Source organism: Centroberyx affinis, unplaced genomic scaffold, assembly GCF_046629955.1.
Source record: "Centroberyx affinis isolate AG114_WGS23_722 - 3 ecotype Tasmania unplaced genomic scaffold, CSIRO-AGI_Caff_v1 ptg001090l_1, whole genome shotgun sequence".
Lineage (NCBI taxonomy): Eukaryota > Metazoa > Chordata > Actinopteri > Beryciformes > Berycidae > Centroberyx > Centroberyx affinis.
In genome coordinates, this window is record NW_027279635.1 from 42,136 (window position 1) to 60,911 (window position 18,776).

Below are 18,776 nucleotides of genomic sequence, written 5' to 3' on the forward strand. Positions count from 1 at the left end.
GAACACAATCATCTGACTCATGATCAATTTTACACCTATTAGAAACTATCGTGTGATAAGCAAAAATGGTATGCTATCGCCATAAATATATGCTGCAGTGTCTACACTTGGATGAGTGTTTATATGACAAGCTAATGACATCATAACAACAGAAAGCTGATACCCGCTTCAGGGGAAGCCTTTAAACTAAATAATGAGCGACTCTCTGGCCGTTGTGCCGCAAAGCATGGGGGGAATAACATTGTAAACACCACGTGAAACTGGTATTTTTTACTGAGCTGATAAAGTAGCTGAAACAAAGTGGTATTTGTGTAAGCCGAGCACGCCTGTTGCCACAGCTGGTGGGCCGGTGAGGAGAAGAGGAAGAAGACCCGGTCTGAAATCACAACCTGAGGAGAGAGAGAGAGAGAAAGGTAGAGAGGGAAGCAAACACAGCAAGCTCATTACCAGCAGAACATCAGAGAGGTAGCCAGGATCGAGCGGTAACACCAGGGGTCCTGAAGGATATCAAAACAGAGATATCTAAAGAGCTCAACTGGGGTAAAGCAATATATCTTCAGATCTTTCCCAGATGTTTCTACCTCTGAGTCAAAATATCTCCACGCAGAGTAAAGGCTAGGAAGGCCTGGCTGAGAGGACCGAAGCTTTCAACTGATGCGTCCTCTGGCGGCCATATTGGAGTTCCTCAATGGCTGAGAGCAACCACTTGGCCGTCTCAACCAAATTCAAAAGATATGGTTCATTTCTGTGCTGTTTTTGACTTGGAAGTGTCACATCATTGATTAATTTTGTGCCCAGATAATGTCAGCTTGTTAGCTAGCTAACTATAGTATCTGGTCTTCTTGTCTACACATGTGATTTGTACACTAGCTAACATATCTAGTAGTGCTTTGCTAAATTAGCCTGCTGGCTAGTTAGCTAACTGCCAAAAACCAACTGAATCGCCATGCAAATTTGAAGAGTGCTGAAAACTGCGATTCATAGGGGCTGGATACCAGGCCAGGCTTGAGGAGCAATGGGCCGTGTTTCAGGGCCTTGTGGCAGTTATCGGCTCTAGAGACAGCCAGAAGTTCCCGGCGTTCTTGCCCAGCCCCAACCCTTTCACCCCGAGAGACTAGAAAAGTGAAAGAGAAAAGAAGAAGAGGAGGCGGCGCCTGATGCATGCTGACAGCTCCATATCACCTCAGATCACTCCAGCCGGGCAGAAAGACGAGTGAAGTCATCCATCCATCGTGCCCCCTCAGGGGACCCAATTTCAAGGAGTGCCACTCCTCTCCAGCTCTCCATTTTTTATGCTCTCTCCTCCCCTCGGTGGACACTTTCTGACCGGTCTAGCTGACTCCTGCAACTTGTCATAATATTGCCCATAACGACTGTGTGTAAACCCAGTAGGCGTCCCCCCCCCTCTCTCCCTCCCACATCACCTGCGGTAACGCCATTTCAGTTTCACAAATACGCACTTTTAATTCGATGCAGGTGAAGGAAACCGTTTTACTAGAAAGGGGTGGCGAGGGGTTCATGTGGGTACATGTCTGGCCCCACCTGAGGGATTTAGCCCACCCTGAGCCATCATTCAAAGTGTAAATCGCCTTTTTGTGTGAAATCCCATGCATTAAGTGAATTTAGACTCGCTAAGGAGGCCTGATGTTTTGACAGTAATTTGGGAATCAAGCAGAACTATGAAAACGGGCCCCTATGCCCAGAAGGCACATATTTTCGAAGGGAGGGAGAAGGAGAGAGAGAAAGGAACGTGTGTGTGTGTGTGTGTGAGTGTGTGTGTGTGTGTCATGTGTGCACACACCTGCTGTACATTGTGCTTACATACACACAAATTAATGCAAGAGTGAGACTGTGTCCTACTATCTGAGTGTATGAATTTACGCAAATGTATGTACGTGTGTTCCAGCTAGGTCTATGTCATGTGTTTGTGTTTTTTTTAATGGTGGTGGATAATGAGGAACATGGAGGGGGGAAACAGCAGATCGTCAGGGTCAGGGACACACACACACGAACACACACCCAAAACAGTGAGGAAGATTACAAAATTAGAAGTACACACATATAAACATGCACACTGATAACCAGGGGCTGTGTTTAGACCACCCTCGTTGGCTGGTCACTCTAATTTCTCCTCCACCATCTTAAGTTTCGCATGCCTGTCTGTGTGTGTGTGTGTGTGTGTGTGTGTGTGTGTGTGTGTGTGTGTGTGTGTCTGTGTGCGTACCACGGCTCCCATTCCTAGTCCTATTTTGAAGCCGTTTTCCTCTCCTGCTCCTAAACTCTGTGCTGACTCAATTAGGCGGCTGCTACCCTCAATAGCCGAGGGTCTGAAATTCCATTTGAATAGGCTGTGGATTGTGTGTGTGTGTGTAGGTGTGTGTGTGTGTGTGTGTGTGTGTGTGTGTGCGTGCACTCTAGCAGTCCCAATGAGGCTATGTGTGCTTGATAGCTTTAACACCTGCTCTTTCTATACCTGCCTATGCCAAGGGCCAAAATATAATCACTGTCAATTGCTATATTCTCTTATAGAACACACATACTCGCAAACACATACACGCACACACACACACACACACACACACTCAGTGCTATCCCGTAGTTAAACACCTAGAAGACAACTCTTCAGCTGAGCTTCAATAGTTAAAGCTGTTACATAAACTTGGCCTCAATGCTGCTGGGAGCATTGTTATAAAACCTCTGCAGTGTGTGTGTGTGTGTGTATGTGTGTGTGTGTGTGTGCCACAATATAATGAGAGCATAGCCTGCCCACCTGTTCTCCGAGTTTTAACCTGAGACCTCATTAGTACAATGCGTTTTATTTCCACTACATTACCTACACAATATGCTGCGTTGCTCTGTGTTTATATGCTCCTCTGTGTGTGAATGTGTGAGTTTGTGTGTGTGTGTGTGTGTGTATCTGTGTGTGGTGCACATGAATGGTAAGAACTGAATATCCTAATGTCCTTTCCAACTAATCCGGTTTAATATTCCAAGGCCATCATTGCTGTAGACAGTAGAGAGCAAAATAAGAGTGAAAAAAGGTGTTGAAAGCACCAGACAAGTGACCATGCCTCTCTTTCTCTTTTCCGTGTTCAGGTATGACTATGTGGAGGTGCGGGACGGTGTGGATGAGAGCGGTCAGCTGGTGGGGAAGTACTGCGGGAAGATCGCCCCCTCCCCGGTCGTCTCCTCCGGCAACCAGCTCTTCATCAAGTTTGTGTCCGACTACGAGACCCACGGAGCAGGCTTCTCCATCCGATACGAGATCTTCAAAACAGGTGAGTGGGGGGGGGGATGTGAACCGTACCTTCTGAGTCAGGTCCGTCTTGCTCCAGTCCCTTTAAAAGACCAGCTGTCCACTTCCAGGTTTAGCTTACACAAAAACACTCTTGCAGGCTCCACACCGCAAATACATAATTTCAATCATACTTTGTTGCTCACACTAGAATTACCGAATTTTGCCTTCAGCCGAGCTTATTACATTAACACAGTAGGATACAGTATGGACGCTAGAGGAATAATTCTGATAATGGGCCAAGAAAGAGGCGCTCCGTCTCATTTCATGGTTTGTTTGTGATTTAGTCAAGGCACCAGAGCATCAAATTATGCAATCGCAATATGGCAAACAATATGCTCCATTCAAAATGAATGAATCATACTCCCATATGCTCCATAACTGTAGTTGTTTTTCTCTGGTGTGAATTATTGTGCAATAATCAAGAGCGTCATTTGCTTACTATTGAAAATCTGCTTTCACATGTTGCCTTATTCTCTCAATCCACAACAATGGGACAAACCTGTCCTCATTGTAGCTGGTTGAGGAGAGAGTAAATTCAATTCCCTTATAAGGGTTTGGGCTCAGGAAGCGCTTTCACCTCTTCCTGTTTCTGATAGGATACAGTTTGTATACCGCCGCGATGGCATCCAATCAGTCGGAAGATAGCGTCACCCTAGGGAGAGCTTCCTTCCTTAACGTTAAGGCCCTACCTAAAAATAAGACCTAAGGGTTTGAAATCAGGTACGATAAACCGCAAATATCCTCAGGGGATGTGTGTGTCTTATCAGAAGACACAACACAACAAAAGGGAGAATTTCCTGTTGGTCTATCGCCTTCCTGTGTTTGGAGCGGGGGGGGGGGGGGGGGATGAAGAGGAGGAGGCCACATATCTAGAGAGTGACTAGGAGGCAGACAGGTGCTATAGACTCCACTTTCATTAATTAACCCCCGTGGTAGTCTATGGGACGGCCCCCTGTGACCTCGGAGACATGATGAATGGCCCGGCGAGGTCCCTCGTTGCTTTTAATCTGGGTTAGTGTGTGTTTGTGCTTGTGTGTGTGTGTGTGTGTGTGTGTGTCGCCATCACAGGAGGGCAGCTGGTGGAGTGTGGGTCCATTTATGAGATCAAAGCGACACTCCACCCCAACACATAGCCACACACACACACACACAACACACACGCTGCCTCTTTCCCCATGATAGGGTAGTTAAATCCACTACATTCTTCCCATGATTAGCTTGGTATTTCCCAGTCTCATCTATTAGCCGGGACTGATTATAAATGAGCCGTGTTAGGGGCCCCGTGGCGATGGGGGGGGGGGGGGGGGGGGACTGCTGAACACACTCAGAGGGCGTTGAGATATGGGGAAATATGGATCTAGCAAGAAATATGGATGTATAAATGTGGATAGAGCGAGAGAGGGAAAGGCAGAGAGAGAATGAGTCCGAAGGAGAGAGCTGGAGCTAGACGAGGAGGAGGGAGGGGAGGGGGCTTTGTTGGAGGTTTTACCCAAGACGGAACGTGTTTGCCTAGGTCTTTTTCTCCCAGGACCCCCCCCCCTTGGAGAAGAGCACCATGGGTGTGCCGTCGCTCCCTCAGTGGATCCAGATTCTTGTTATGCTTTGAATTTACTGTGTGTTTTGACTACTGAAGCAGTAGTTGCCGCCAAGACCAGGGCTCTGAGATCAATTAACAGCCCTGTTTGTTAGAGAGAGAGAGACTGAGAGAGAGAGAGAGAGAGAGAGAGAGACTGAGAGAGAGAGAGAGAGAGAGAGAGAGAACTGAGCAGAGAGAAAGAGAGATACAAAGCTAGCTGATTAGCAAAGCTTATCAACGAGCAGGGTATTAGTTGGGAAAAACATCGACGGGCTTGCGTTGGCTAACACATGTAAAGTTAATGATGATACACAGATGCTGTGATAACGAATGGGGGAGCGGGAGGCTTGCGGTCATGCATGTCAATGAAGGGGAATGCAAAGAATGCAGGGTGTTTACCACTGCGGTTATAGGGCTAGAGATCACTGGAAGTCCACCTCGGGGACTGGTGCTGCCTTCACTCCCGGGTTAAACACGCGCCAAGGTCAACCGTATGATAAATATACCCACAAGGCGAACATGTGTATATATATATATATACACTCCCCCCCGAGGATCACATGCAAACATATACGAGTACGTGTACATGTGTAGGTTCATCCACTTAAGCTTCAAACTATGTAAATACACACATTCACACACACACACACACACAAGCTGGAGGGTAGCCCTGGCTTTCATCAGCGGCGGGCCTGCAAAGTGTCTAATTGGTAGAGAACAGGTTGTTTTGCGGCTCTCTATGGCCGTCTCCACATCACACTCCACCGCCCCCCCCACCCCACCCCCCCCGCTCTCTCTCTCTCTCTACTTCTCCATCCAATCCAACCATCTTAATTAGCATGGGCTATTTATTTTATGGCCTGCAAATTGGCAGCCTCGCTCCGCCGGCTGAAGTCTGGCAAGAAAGAGGGAGAGCGAGATGGGGGGGGGGGGGGTTTGCGAAGAGGGAACGGAAAGAGCGATGGGAACGGTGATAGCGAAAAAGAAAGAGATAGAGAAGAGGAATCAGTTAGGAGAGTGATACAGAGGAATGTCTGAGCGGAAGGGGACAGATTAGTGAGGTTGGTGTTCTTTATGTACGGCTGTACAGTAACATAGCGGGAAATAAAAAGGATGGGCCTCCAGTCGGCGATCATTATAAGGCAAGCAACCACCAATGTATACAAAAATCAGTTTTATTTTCAGAAAAGCAATAATTTGTGCTTTTATTTCCCTTGAAAACCCCTATTTTCATATAACTTACATCAGTTTGATACTACTTAGTATGATGTATACTATCATAAAGCTCTATGTTGGCCTGAAAAGATGGATAAACTGAGTTGAGCCTTACCCAATATGGGGGCCATTTTATGCAAGCTTGTTCTGTTTCTACTTTAACTATGAGAGCCTCACTGAGACATTCGGCTGCCAGAGTGTTACTCTCCCTCCAAAGTCCCCCGTAGCTCATCCATTAGAGTTGCACCGCCATACATTCTTCCTGATCCCTCCATCTCACCCAACCCCTCCCTCTTCCTCCCATCACCGGCTTTCTGAACAACAATCCATAGACTGTAAAAAAAAATCACAGCTCATCTTCTGAGCAAATGTCTGTGTTTATCCTGTCATCTTGTCTCACTTAAAATCCTCAAGTGTTTCTGGAATGATGTATGCGCGTGCATGCGGAGACACACACACGCATACACACATGCACACACACACACACACACTGGCACACACACACACGTGACACATATGTTTTCCGTTAACAACTCTGCAGTTCGCTTAGAGCCACATCAAGGCTGGCAGTGGGCCCATTGAAGTGGGCGAGGAGGCAGAGATAGTGCCACTGGTAGGCCCCCCCCCCTCCTCCCTTCCTCGGCCACACACACACACACACACACCCAAACTCTTCTCTATCTCCCCACACTTACTCAGCAGAATGACTAAGTCTACTGGAGGGAGGTCTGTTGCATCCACCATCTCTTTCTTACACTGAAAATCACTATCATCATCATTTCACACAAAAGGCCCTGTTTATCATGTCACTGTGGTGCGGGCGCTTTTACTACATGCACACACCTGTGTCAACAATTTGAAGGTGAGTGTGTGTGTGTGTGTGTGTGTGTGTGTAGGAGGGGGCTTAATAGGGGGCACACTCAGCTTTCATGGACGGCACGCCCCGATGGCATAGGTCACATCTGGCATGGAGACGTACTGTCATCATACACACACACACACACACACTGCCCGCATGGAAACCCAAGACAACAACTCTCTTTTTAGGGGAGCCGGAGGGAATATGCGACCCCCCCACCCCCACCCCCTATCCCATCAACGCCCTGTGTCATCCCTCATTGGCAATACTGAAGGGGGGGAACGACGTCATCGGCACAGTCGACACGCTAAATGCCGTGTCAGTGTGTCAGCTGGAAGTGGAAGCGCCTCAGTGTGTGTGTGTGTGTATGTGTGTGTGTGTGAGGGTGGGAGGGTTGCGGGTCAATGTAAACGTGCCTTTCCATCTGTTTCAAAGATTGACACCCCACCGGCTCCAGGTTAATGTTTGAGTTGGTGTTGAAAGAGTTCATTCTCCACCGCCCGTTAACCCCCCTGTCAGTGTGGGCATACGGATGGGGTGGGGGCGGGGGCAGTAACGGAGGGGGTGGGGGGTTGTGGACCGGGCTAATGATCAGCCAGAGAGCCGCATGGAACATAAACAGTGGTGATTTACTTAGCGGTCCAAGAACAACACCTCTGGCCCCCATGGCTCCGGCCCCTAATAACCCTGACCAGAGAGAGAGAGAGAGAGAGAGAGAGAGGATAGATGGAAAAAAGAGAGAGGTGGATGCATGGAAAGAAAGAGAGAGAGAGAGAAAGAGAGTGAGAGAAATGTAAAAAAAAAAAAAATAGAGAGGGGCTGTCGCGTTTAAGGCATGTTCCTTGGAGCAAGGTTGTTCTAATGATTAACGCCCAGTCTCCGGTCTGCTTTCAGCACTTCAGAGTCACGGCTAAACAGAGACATAGAGGACAAGTCATCAAGGGACTAACAGTTGAAAGAGGCCCTCCTCCCTAATGCTGAAATGATATTTATTTAAGATTTAAGTATAAATCTCCAGCACTTGCGCACGTTGAAATCAGATCTCCATTAAATAGCATTTTGCCGGCCGCGGCTTGTCCCGTTAAACAAACTCCAATCACTCAGCGAGCGAGACGGGCCGACATTTGTTTACTCCGCCGTCCAGAGGAGATGAGCTCAATATAAACGAGTGTTAAAGGAATCCATTACGGCAGGCAGTAAACGTTGGAGCGCCTGGTTGGAGGTTGCTGGTAAACGTTGTGTTTTCAAGGTTACCTCTTCTTCTCTCTTTACTTCCCGTCGTAAATTCAGCTGTTTGCTTAAAAGCAGCGGTCGGGGCTAGTAGCTGCACTACGGCTGCTCTATCTGTTTTATCTCAGATCAAGTGATATGAATAGCTACCCCTGTGTATGTGTGTGTGCCTGTGTAGAGGGCTGTATAGAGGCCGGATAAGCCCCCCTGAGCCTTCCCTCTGGGAAGTTTATTTGTTTGTCAGGGAGTCAAACCTTTCATATTTACAGACCCCGCGCTTCTTGTTTGCCGCTTCCCTCCTTTCTCCGGCGGAATTGCTTGAGTTCTCGCCATCGAGGCGCTGAATCCGCCGAGAAAGACACACAACAACTGCGGCGATAAAACGGGAAAAGAGACAGAGAGCGAGCAAGGGGTGGGGAGTTAGCATTTGGCTGACAACGGGACGTGTTTGTCTCCTGAAGCTCGTATGCACACACACACACACACACACGGTAGACACACTGCAGCAGAAAAGCATGACTGGTATCATTGAATGCCTCTCACGCAAGCATCAACACAAAGCATCCTGGGTAGCGTGGGGACTGAGGGACGGAAAACCCCCCGTGGAGTCACTAGATAAAAGAGATCTGTTGGCTGATTATCTTGCCGGTGGGAACGACCGGAGCGCTCTGTCTTCTCTCACCACTCTATTTTGTTTTGATGTCTTCTCTCTTTTTTTTCGGTATAAAGGCAGCCAGGCACACAAAAGCGAACAATAGTGGAGTTTGTCCTTGGCTCGGCCTCAGTCATGGTCTGAACGAGGCACAGAGAAACAGAGAGAGGTGACGGGGGTGGTGAAAGCAGGTATTTAAGGTGAATTGGGAACGTGAAGTACCGTTATTGATCTCTAACCCCTATCCCACCCTCCACACACAGTCATAAAATCAATTCTTATGCCAAAGGATTGAGATAAATTCATTCTTTTTCAATTCGAAGTAACTTGTTTCATCCGTTCTCTTGAATCAAGTGTCATTTGCGGAGTGAGACTAAATGACTTGTTAAGATGGACATGCTTGCAATGTTCCCAACTACTGGAATATCTCCCACCAGTCGAGGCGCCATGCTTTCTTTTTCGGTTCTAGTCTGGAGTCTGGAGTCTAGGGTCTGACAGGTTTTCAGAATCTACTGTTTCCAAAGGCCAAATCTGTTCTGGTCCACTGCGGAGCCGAGATAAGGGTGACGGGGGAGGGCAACGAAACGGACGGAGAGCTGAGTCCTGAGCCAATATCCACAGGAAACTCAACACATTGACCTGAACTGCACTGTGAATGCTGCAGCTGCCTCGAGCACTTAAGGACCACAGGGTCCCTCTTCCAAAGAAGTGGTCATCTATAGATTTGCCAAACTCTCTGAAATTTTCTCCCAAATATGGCGAGGCAAAGTGGAGACCTGCAGCATCCAGCCGTCCCCCTCATCTCCGGGAATCGTCTGATCTCGACAGAGAAAATCTCTCCATTTTCCAGGGGAAAATACGAGGGGAAGCTGTGAAATTTTAGCTGCAGCACTAAATGTCAACTCTTTTTAGAGTCAAAACGCTGCTCCTCGTGGCTTTTAACTCGGGGAGAAAGAAAATCAACAAGGCTTTCTCTCCCTTCACTTCGATGACTGGTGAGCGGCCTCAAGTGGGCCTGATGGTCTTGAATTAGGGGCCCAGCAAGATGCTTGAGTGACAGTGGAAAAAGCAGTTTGCCACATTCATTTAAGCTACAGTGGCCGTAGCACGGGGGCTCTATCTAGCGATAACTCCCCACAATTTTGGCTTCGATCGGCCCATCTGCGCCCATCACGCCGGCTGTCAGAATAACATGAAAATGACGTTACCCTGGGCACATTTCTACCACTAATGGCTCCAAATGATTGCATGCGATGACAGTGGTCTTTTTTCCTGATGGTGTTTGATTTGCGCTGGGTGGTGGTGGTGGTGGTGGTGGTGGTGTGTGTGTGTGTGTGTGTGTGTGTGTGTGTGATGCATTCGTTCAAAACGCTCGCCAACATCCTGGCTTAGCCCTTGAGCCTGCATAGCAAACATGCCTTAATGCCTTTTTCTGTCAGTCTCTTTAAAAATGTCCCTCTGCGGTTCCCGTCATTTTTATCCCGTGTCACTCACTCCAGCATCATAATCTCTTTGCTCACGACGCTCTGAGAAGTGACTAACATGGGAAACGTGTTAACACTCCTCATCAGCTGAAAGGCAGCTCTCTGGGGAGCTGTGAATAAATATTTTGACTTTCTCTTGTGTAAAATTGCATGTGTGCGTGTGTGTGTGTGTGTGTGTGTGTGTGTGTGTGTGCGTGTGTTGATGTATGCACAGTCATCACCGTTTCCTTCCATCATCAACGCTGTAATTTTGCCTGAGCACCTCTCATATGTTTCACAGACGTGTAATGATGAGGGCTGGTGTGTGTGTGTGTGTGTGTGTGTGTGTGTGCAGGAGGTTGCTGCAACGTGAATCAAGCTGTTTATTCATCCTTCCCCAACTCTTATTCTGGTGATTGAGGCCTTTCACTTATGTTTACACTCGCAGGCCAGATGTTCCCCGAGCTAGAGATTTAAAACACACACACACACACACACATAAAGAATGAAAGAAAGGCAAAGAACCAAAACCAAGAGAAGAGAGACCCAGATGTAGCGTCCTTCTTCCAGTGAATAGTAGAAACTGTGAAGGTGGTCTCCGGTCTTTGGGCCATAAACTGCCCTCAACTCAATGAACCAGCTGGGACACAGAGCTTCTCAATACCCCCTGCACAAAGCCACCCGAAAACAAACAGCAATAAAACAACACTATCCCTTTCTTCTCTGCCCCCCTCTTTCTTCCCGTCTTCCTTCCTCTCCCTCCAGGTCCCGAGTGCTCCAGGAACTTCACCTCCAACAGCGGCGTCATAAAGTCGCCCGGCTTCCCGGAGAAGTACCCCAACAACCTGGACTGCACCTTCATGATCTTCGCGCCCAAGATGTCCGAGATCGTCCTGGAGTTCGAGAGCTTCGAGCTGGAGCCCGACACGACGCCCCCCACCGGCGTGTTCTGCCGCTACGACCGGCTGGAGATCTGGGACGGCTTCCCCGGAGGTGAGCGGCCGGCCTTCACCACAGGAACAACAGAGTCATTACTATTGAATGGAATGAATTTAGATTGCACAGTTACGACTGAGGTGGAAATCCAGTCCACATTGTTAGGGTAATAGGTTAGGGTTAACCCTTTTTAAGCAATTATATACCTACACTAGTCTACTCATTATAAGTCACTTTGGATAATAGTTTCCGCTAAGTACCTAATGTAAAATGTACAATTGTTAGTTCCTGGAAGTACAAGGAAATATCAGTAACATGAATAAGTAAAAGCTTGTTAGATCTCCTGCTACAAAGGAATGACTAAGCCAAACATCATGATATATATGTGTGTGTTTAAGTGTGTGTCCCAGGTGAGGTATCCCCAAAGCAGCTGACCTCAGGTTAATGTTGTATGACTGTAGCCATGTCAACAGCTGTGGGTTTGTCCATGCATTCTGACACAGTAGATGGGATCGTTTCAAGGCCCGTGTAGGAAAGAGGGAGGAGGGCCTGGTCGTTGAATTCCTCTTGTGAAAATGCGTCGTCTCCCACTGCTAAGAGATCTGCTGTGGCCCTGAACAATGCGCCCTGATTGCTATCCTATAGCGAGAGAGAGTGAGAGACAGAGAGGGAGAGAGAGAGAGAGAGAGAGGGAGGAAGTGCTGAGTTTCGGCTTCAGTTCTCACTGTTTTGCCAGAGAAAGTGAACAATGTGATTGCATTATCTGGGCCAGTGGGCTAACTTAACCAGGTCTGGCAGGGGTCCAGTGGTCTGTCGTCATGAACATAATGCTTAGTCATCGCTCAATGCCAAACACTTCCTGATTGCAAGAGCCTCCCACCCTTCCTTTTTCTGTGACAGGCCGCATTGTGTCGGAGGAGATGTTTGTGTCTCTTTGTGTCTCTCCACTGGGACTTGTAGGTCTAGTCAAGGCAATGGTATTTAAGTGGTTGCTGTTCCCCGCCCTGCCGAATAAAGAACACACTCCGATCTAAGAGGAAATGACTGGAAAAGGAACTTCCTTCGGCGGTTTCCTTGTGTTTCCCACCAGACTGACAAATAAAATTCTGTGAATTTTAACTCAAGCGTTTATCGAGCCAGCTTTGTCCCGTTGAGATCCAACATCTCTTTGGCAGTCGAACAAAGGCTGCAGCACACATGCAGCTTCGGACAAACAGTAAAACAATATCTATAGCATTCTCAGATCCATCTAGAACATTGGCAGGTGAGAGAGAGAGAGAGAGAGAGAGAGAGAGCAGTGACACAGACAGTATTCAAAGCACGCTTCCACAGCCCGAGCCGAGGCTTTGAACTCGGTCAGCGAAATCGCCTCTTGAAGTTTGGAGTTTTTCTGCTGGCTATTCCAACACAGAGTGTGCAGCGAACATGAAAGTTGAAAGAATTTGATCTAGCGGCGTTCAACGCTGCGCACATCGGTATTCTCTGCACTGGCGTTTCCCAGCGATAAGGTCAAAGTGTTGCAAATCACCGCGCCTTTTCAGCCGAGTTTACTTACAGTTCAATATTCTAGTCTAAACTCACACCTCCACAGATATAAACTGTGCAGCGTTGACCTTTGATTCCACATAGAGGTGTCAAACTATTTCCATTACACGTTTTTATGTTATCTCCCAAAGGTGGAACATGTTTAATTTCCCGAGAATCGTGTTGATCAAGAAGATCTGCAAAGGCCTCGAGGGCAAAGAATATGTCACATTACTATCACCTTTTTTATGCATATATATTTTTCCCATGACTGCGACACGACTTCGGTAAAAATTACCTCGGGGATCTGCAAAGGAGGCATTTCCTATGGCGCTATCTGCAGAAAAACACATTTTCCGATTAAAATCCACTGAGACTTTTCTGTTCGCTCAGCTGAAGAGTAATATTCGACTCGAAAATAACAAAATAACCCGGTTTTGTCCGACAGTTGAGGCTTTTTCGAGGACACAAACCGGACGACAACAACACTTTCGGACCGACGTGGCATCACACCCTGCAAGTGTTGTTGTGTGCGAGAGACAGCCTCGTATAAAAATAAGCCACGGGAGGAAAGTACAGTGTGTCGGCTTTGCCAGGCCAGTACCTGCGGTGCCTGCTGGATCAATAGTGCATTAGCACAGAAGGCTGGAGGCACGCTAGCCGCCGGGAGGCCGCAGAGGTGGGAGATGTCCGGGCAAAAGCGAGCCTCCGTGAAGCGCCGGGGGAGTCGCACCTCCCCCCCCCCCTCCCTCTCCCCCACTCAAAGCGCACCTCGATGGGCTTGGTGTTGCGGCGCAGCCCGCCCCCCACCCCCACCCCGCTCCTCCTCTTCCTCCGCTCCCTCCTCCCTCAGGAATGGAGAGACAAGCAGGACGCCGAGTTCATAGTGAGGTTCTTTAAAATTTCATAACGCCGGGGGAGTCATGCAGATAATCTGGGAGATGGCTTTTTTTTTTTGTTCAGCCCAGGCCTTGGTGGGTTTAAAGGCGCACACACACACACACACACACGCACACTCGCGCGCACACACACACAGCACCTGTGTTATGAAGATTAATCTGAGCCATCACACCCCTGCCCTAAGTCCCTGTGGCCTGGCCTCTGCCTTTCATGTGTGAGCCCGGCTCGAAGTGGCGTGTTTGGATGATAGGAGGCCGCGGGGAGGCAGGGGCTGTCACTCGCCACTGATCACAGCATTACTAATCACAGATAAGCTGCAGGTCCCCGGACCTGCTTAACATCTGCACACCGAAGAACAGACGCAGGGAAACACACACTCGCAAATGCACAAAGGCATGGATCATAGCACACATCAGACGCATAGGGCAAGGTCACTGTGCGCTCTCTCCCTCCCTCTTTCTCGCTCTCTCTCTCCCCATCACTCTTCCCCTCTCCCCCTCTCTTTCCTGCTCCCTCCATCTTCCATCCCTACCTTATTTTCCATCCCGCTGTTCATTCAGTCCGCTCAGTGGAACGTGCCCCTCTTGTACATTTATTGCCCCGTGTCTTTTGACATTCCCCCCCCCCCCCCGCACCCTTGTCTACCCAGTCTCTACTTGTTTGGTCTCCTTCACGAAACTCGCTCGGCCATGGCCGCGTCTGCCTCAACTGTGCACCACGTTAAAGGAAAAAAACAAAAAAAAAGAGGTGGGGCGCGGGGGGGGGGAAGGGGGAGGGGGGGCGTTCTGAGGAATTTACGGCCAGCAAACAGACAGAAACCGTGACCTCCCCGCACCACAAGTCCCTCTTCCGCTTTTTCTCTTTTTTTTGTGTTCAGCGGGCAAGCAGGCGCGGAATGTCGGGAGTCTTTTCCCACGCGTCGTTATGGGGAAAATCTTCCCCTCGGCCACAAAAATGCAGCCGTTCCCATACCTCACTGACACACTAGTTTTCTCACCTCCAGACAGTGCGGGGGGGGCGGTGAGGTGATTAGTAGTCAAACCCATGTGTGACATGGCTGTGGCAAACAAACAAATAGTGACTTAACCCAACTCTAACCCGTGTGCAACCTCGGTAACAATGTTTGTCCTTTCTCTCCCCCCGTCTCTGTCTCTTCTTCTCTCTTTCTTTTTTCCAGTCGGCCCGTATGTCGGGAGGTATTGCGGGCAGAACACCCCGGGCAGGATCATCTCCTACACGGGCATCCTGGCACTGACAATCAACACCGACAGCGCCATCGCGAAGGAGGGCTTCTCCGCCAACTTCACCGTCATCGAAAGGACCGTCCCCGAGGGTGAGCCGGCATGAAGAGACAGAGAATCAAGACAAGAGGGGGATGTAGAATCAAAATCTCTTCCAGGCAGTCAGAGGAAGAGGCAGACATAGCCAGAACAAATATGGCAGAAATGAAAACCTGTACCAGTCAGGTAGAGAATCAAAATGAAATCAGAATCCATAGAGATATGGGATGGAAGGGGATTTGGATCAGATGAGCCCGGATCTAAATTGGGTAGATTCAGAAGGGTTTGCATAAGAGTTAGAGGGCAATAAAGCAACCACCAGAGGATTATTACTAAGAGTGTGAGTAAGAATGAGAGCTTGTCTGCAAGTGAAGCTACACATGATCCCGTTTTAACAAATTCCCACTCAGTTAACAGAGCTTGTGAGTTATTAAATAAACACCTCCTGCCCCGTCATTTGGGGAATGTGTTACGAGCTACAGGGCCGTCTCCCGTGGTTTACGAGACCCACGTTAACACACCGAGGGCCCAGACAGACTCCAGGAGGCGGCCACCCCACCAGAAACCACCCTTACATACTCACACACACACACACACACACACATTCTCAAACACACACAACCCTAGAGCTTTTTACATGCGGCATCATCGTCATGGGGCCCGACCCGCCGACCCCAATTTGAGAAACGCTCCGACTAAACATTTCATTAAGGAAGACGAGCGCTGCTAGGGGTCGTAAATCTGTCCACAGACCAGACCACCCCAGACACACACACACACACACACATATGCATATGCATACACACTCACTCCTTGGATGCAATAGAGATGGATGGCATTCAACAAATCTACTAATCATCTCCAAAAGGATTTTTTTCTTGCCCGTAGGGAAGACTTTGCATAATGACACACTCTAAGTCAACACACACACACACACACACACACAAGCATAATGAACACAGCGATGACTGTTGATGTCATTACTCCTTAGTTTCCTCTGAGTTACTTGAGTCGCTTTAATCACAGCTCTGAGATCAGATTACCCAAATCCACTCCTCACGTTAACCATTAAGAGGGATAGTGAAATATCGGACCCTTGATCAGTAAATACCTTAATTTATATGAGTTGCTCGGTCTTACATCACCGGCCAAGACATATCCGAGAAAGAAAGAAAGAAAGTGAGGAAATCTCTGATCTTTTTCAGTGCTCTTCCAGACTTGTACCACTTGAATCATTCATAATCCCTTTATGCATAATACACAGCGGATTTTCTCGCTTCTACATGGCAAGGGGGAACGGTACACTCTAGCTGAAAGCTGCTGATGAGAGGTGATAAGGCTTTGATGAAAAGAGGCCTTGTCTTTTATCCTTACCCCTTCTCCCTCGCTCCCTCTCTCTCCCTCCGATCCCCCTCCCCTACCGTCCCTATCTCCTCTGCTATCACCCCTTGCCTTGGTCGGTAATCCACATGGTCAGATAACCGTCTTCAGCTGCAAACAAGCACCTCTTTGTGTTTTTGTTGATTGCCATCCAGTAATCTAGAAGATGTGGGTCTGAGCAGAAAAGTTTGACAAGAACGGGCAGACTTCTCAAAAGAGAGGCGTTGATGTGAGTGGAGAGGTGCGAGACAGTTTCCTCAGCCTCACACTGAGACTGTGACACACACACACACACGCACACACACATACGTTTGCAATCGCGCATAGACACTCTCAAGCATAAACTCGCACGGTGACCCAGTGACTGAGGTGTGTTAGCAGTGCGGCAGATGGGGAGACCATCTGTGTTAGCTCATAGGCAGCAGCCACATAGCAGCTCCTCACTACTCCTCGCCCTATGCCCTCTGTGTGTGTGTGTGTGTGTGTCTGTGTGTGTGTCCACATCCACACAAGCACATGACTGCATTTTTGTGTATTTGCGAGGGGGTGTGTGTGGCAGCGGGCTCGTGACCGGAGGGGTCGCCGGATCGAATTCCCAGGCCGGCTGGGGAAAAGTGAAGGAGTAGCGCTTTCCCCTCCCTCACAAAACCCCGCCAAGGTGCCATTGAGCAAGGCACTTGACCCCCAACTGCTCCAGTGGCATCGCTAACTGGCCAACATGTCCGCATGACCGTGTGAGAGCGCACCCTCGCATACCTCCGTGTTGTTGTGGTGAAGTTATTCGGCCCCTGCCCGGGTCAAAAGATCAGCTCTTCCTCTACCTCATATCTCTCGTTTCAACCCTAACTGCAGCTCCAGAGTCTGTACGTCTGACCTCCGGGGGGTTAGAGGGGCTGAACCCCCGAGCTGACCCGGTCTCCAGTCACCCGGCCGGGGATGCCTCAGAGCGGCTGTCCCTTGTCAACACAAACAAGGGAACCCACCTCCTATCCTGGGTGGTAGGGCCATTGAGCGTGATATACGGCCCCAAAATACAGACACTAAACGTACCTAAACTCCCCCGGGAGACCGAATTGGGGTAAATATGTGCCGTGTGCGAAAAAGATAAACTGCCACAGGGAGCTGAGGGACACAGATTCAGTCAGTGGGAAAAAAAAAATGAAAGGAAGAAGCTAGAGAGAAAGTCACTTTAACGCCTAATACATTTCTTTCGTGCGGGCGTAAACTTAGCACCGCGCTGAATGTTTCATGAAGAGAAGTTTTACGCCTTAATGTAGAACACTTCCACCCTGGGTCCATTAAAGCACAGAGAGAGAGAAAGAGAAGGGGTTTACTGAGGCGTCGCTGATGCGCTGCTTATTCCGGCCACCAGAGCTGAGTGCCCTGTCGCACGGTGACTTCTCCCCAGGGACGAGCTCCGATTCCGGGGGAGCGCTGAGAACGCATGCTGGGTACGCGCCGGTGCCTCCACCGCTCAAAATGAAACTAACTATCTTTTACCTTGCCCCTCTTCTCCTATCCTCTCTCCCCTCTCTGTCCTTCTCCTCACCCCCTCCGTTCTCAGACTTTGACTGTACCGACCCTTTGGGAATGGAGTCGGGGGAGATAGCGTCGGACCAGATCGTAGCCTCGTCCCAGTACAACCCCAGCTGGTCCCCAGAGCGCTCCAGACTCAACTACTATGAAAACGCCTGGACGCCGGCAGAGGACTCTAACAAGGAGTGGATACAGGTACAGCACTACCAACCACTGTAACTTCACATGCTTTAGAAAGAATGTAAATATTACGGATTATTGCTTCAGTGGCAGTTTGAGTCATAGATGGCAGCATGGAAGAAAAAACAAACTCCCAGCAGCATGATACCGGAGGTGAGTCACAGTCTGAGGGTGTACGCGGTATTAGAAGTGACTACTGCCTGCTTGAACACAGTAGGAGTGTGTTCTGTGTTTGCCCTTCAGTCTCTGGAGGTGTAGTTTCTCCATAACGCTTCGACCAGATCCAGCAGTTCTGATGATGAATGCTGGCCTCCTGGTGGACCTCGGGGTGGTGGAGTCCTAACCTCGCAAAAATGTCCTTTGTCCACTCTCTCTGTCACTGTCGTTTCTGTCTCTGTCCCTCTCTGTCTCTGTCTTCCTCTCCTACCTGAGGATGTGATTTAGTCCAGGCATCCTGCCTAGCCACACACACACACACACACAAACACACTCGCCACATTTGTCTGCCTGTCGGCTTATCTCCACCAAGGGATCATCATCCACCTAGGGAACTTTATGTGGAAAGACTAAAGGTTTAAGTCTTTGATCCCCAGACGGGGCCAAGTCACGTATTCCAAGTCCACTTACAGCACAAACCCCCCCCAGTGACAATACCGCCAGTGCACTACCTGGACGCATTCGGAGCATGTTTGATTTACTAACCCAAAGCCTTCAGGCCTTGTAAATGCCCAGACTGTTTTTCTTTTT

At 49.0% G+C, this 18,776-nt stretch overlaps 1 protein-coding gene across 2 annotated transcripts in view; it reads left to right on the forward strand.

Annotated features, from left to right (window-relative positions):
• The window catches only part of nrp1a (neuropilin 1a), a 65,875-nt gene that overhangs the window by 19,167 nt on the left and 27,932 nt on the right, over positions 1–18,776 (forward strand). For both annotated transcript variants that reach the window (XM_071523454.1, XM_071523455.1), the window contains exons 4-7: positions 3,097–3,278; positions 11,059–11,286; positions 14,831–14,986; positions 17,878–18,044. In XM_071523454.1, coding sequence (XP_071379555.1) covers positions 3,097–3,278; positions 11,059–11,286; positions 14,831–14,986; positions 17,878–18,044 — 733 coding nt within the window. The remainder of the gene's footprint in view (positions 1–3,096; positions 3,279–11,058; positions 11,287–14,830; positions 14,987–17,877; positions 18,045–18,776) is intronic.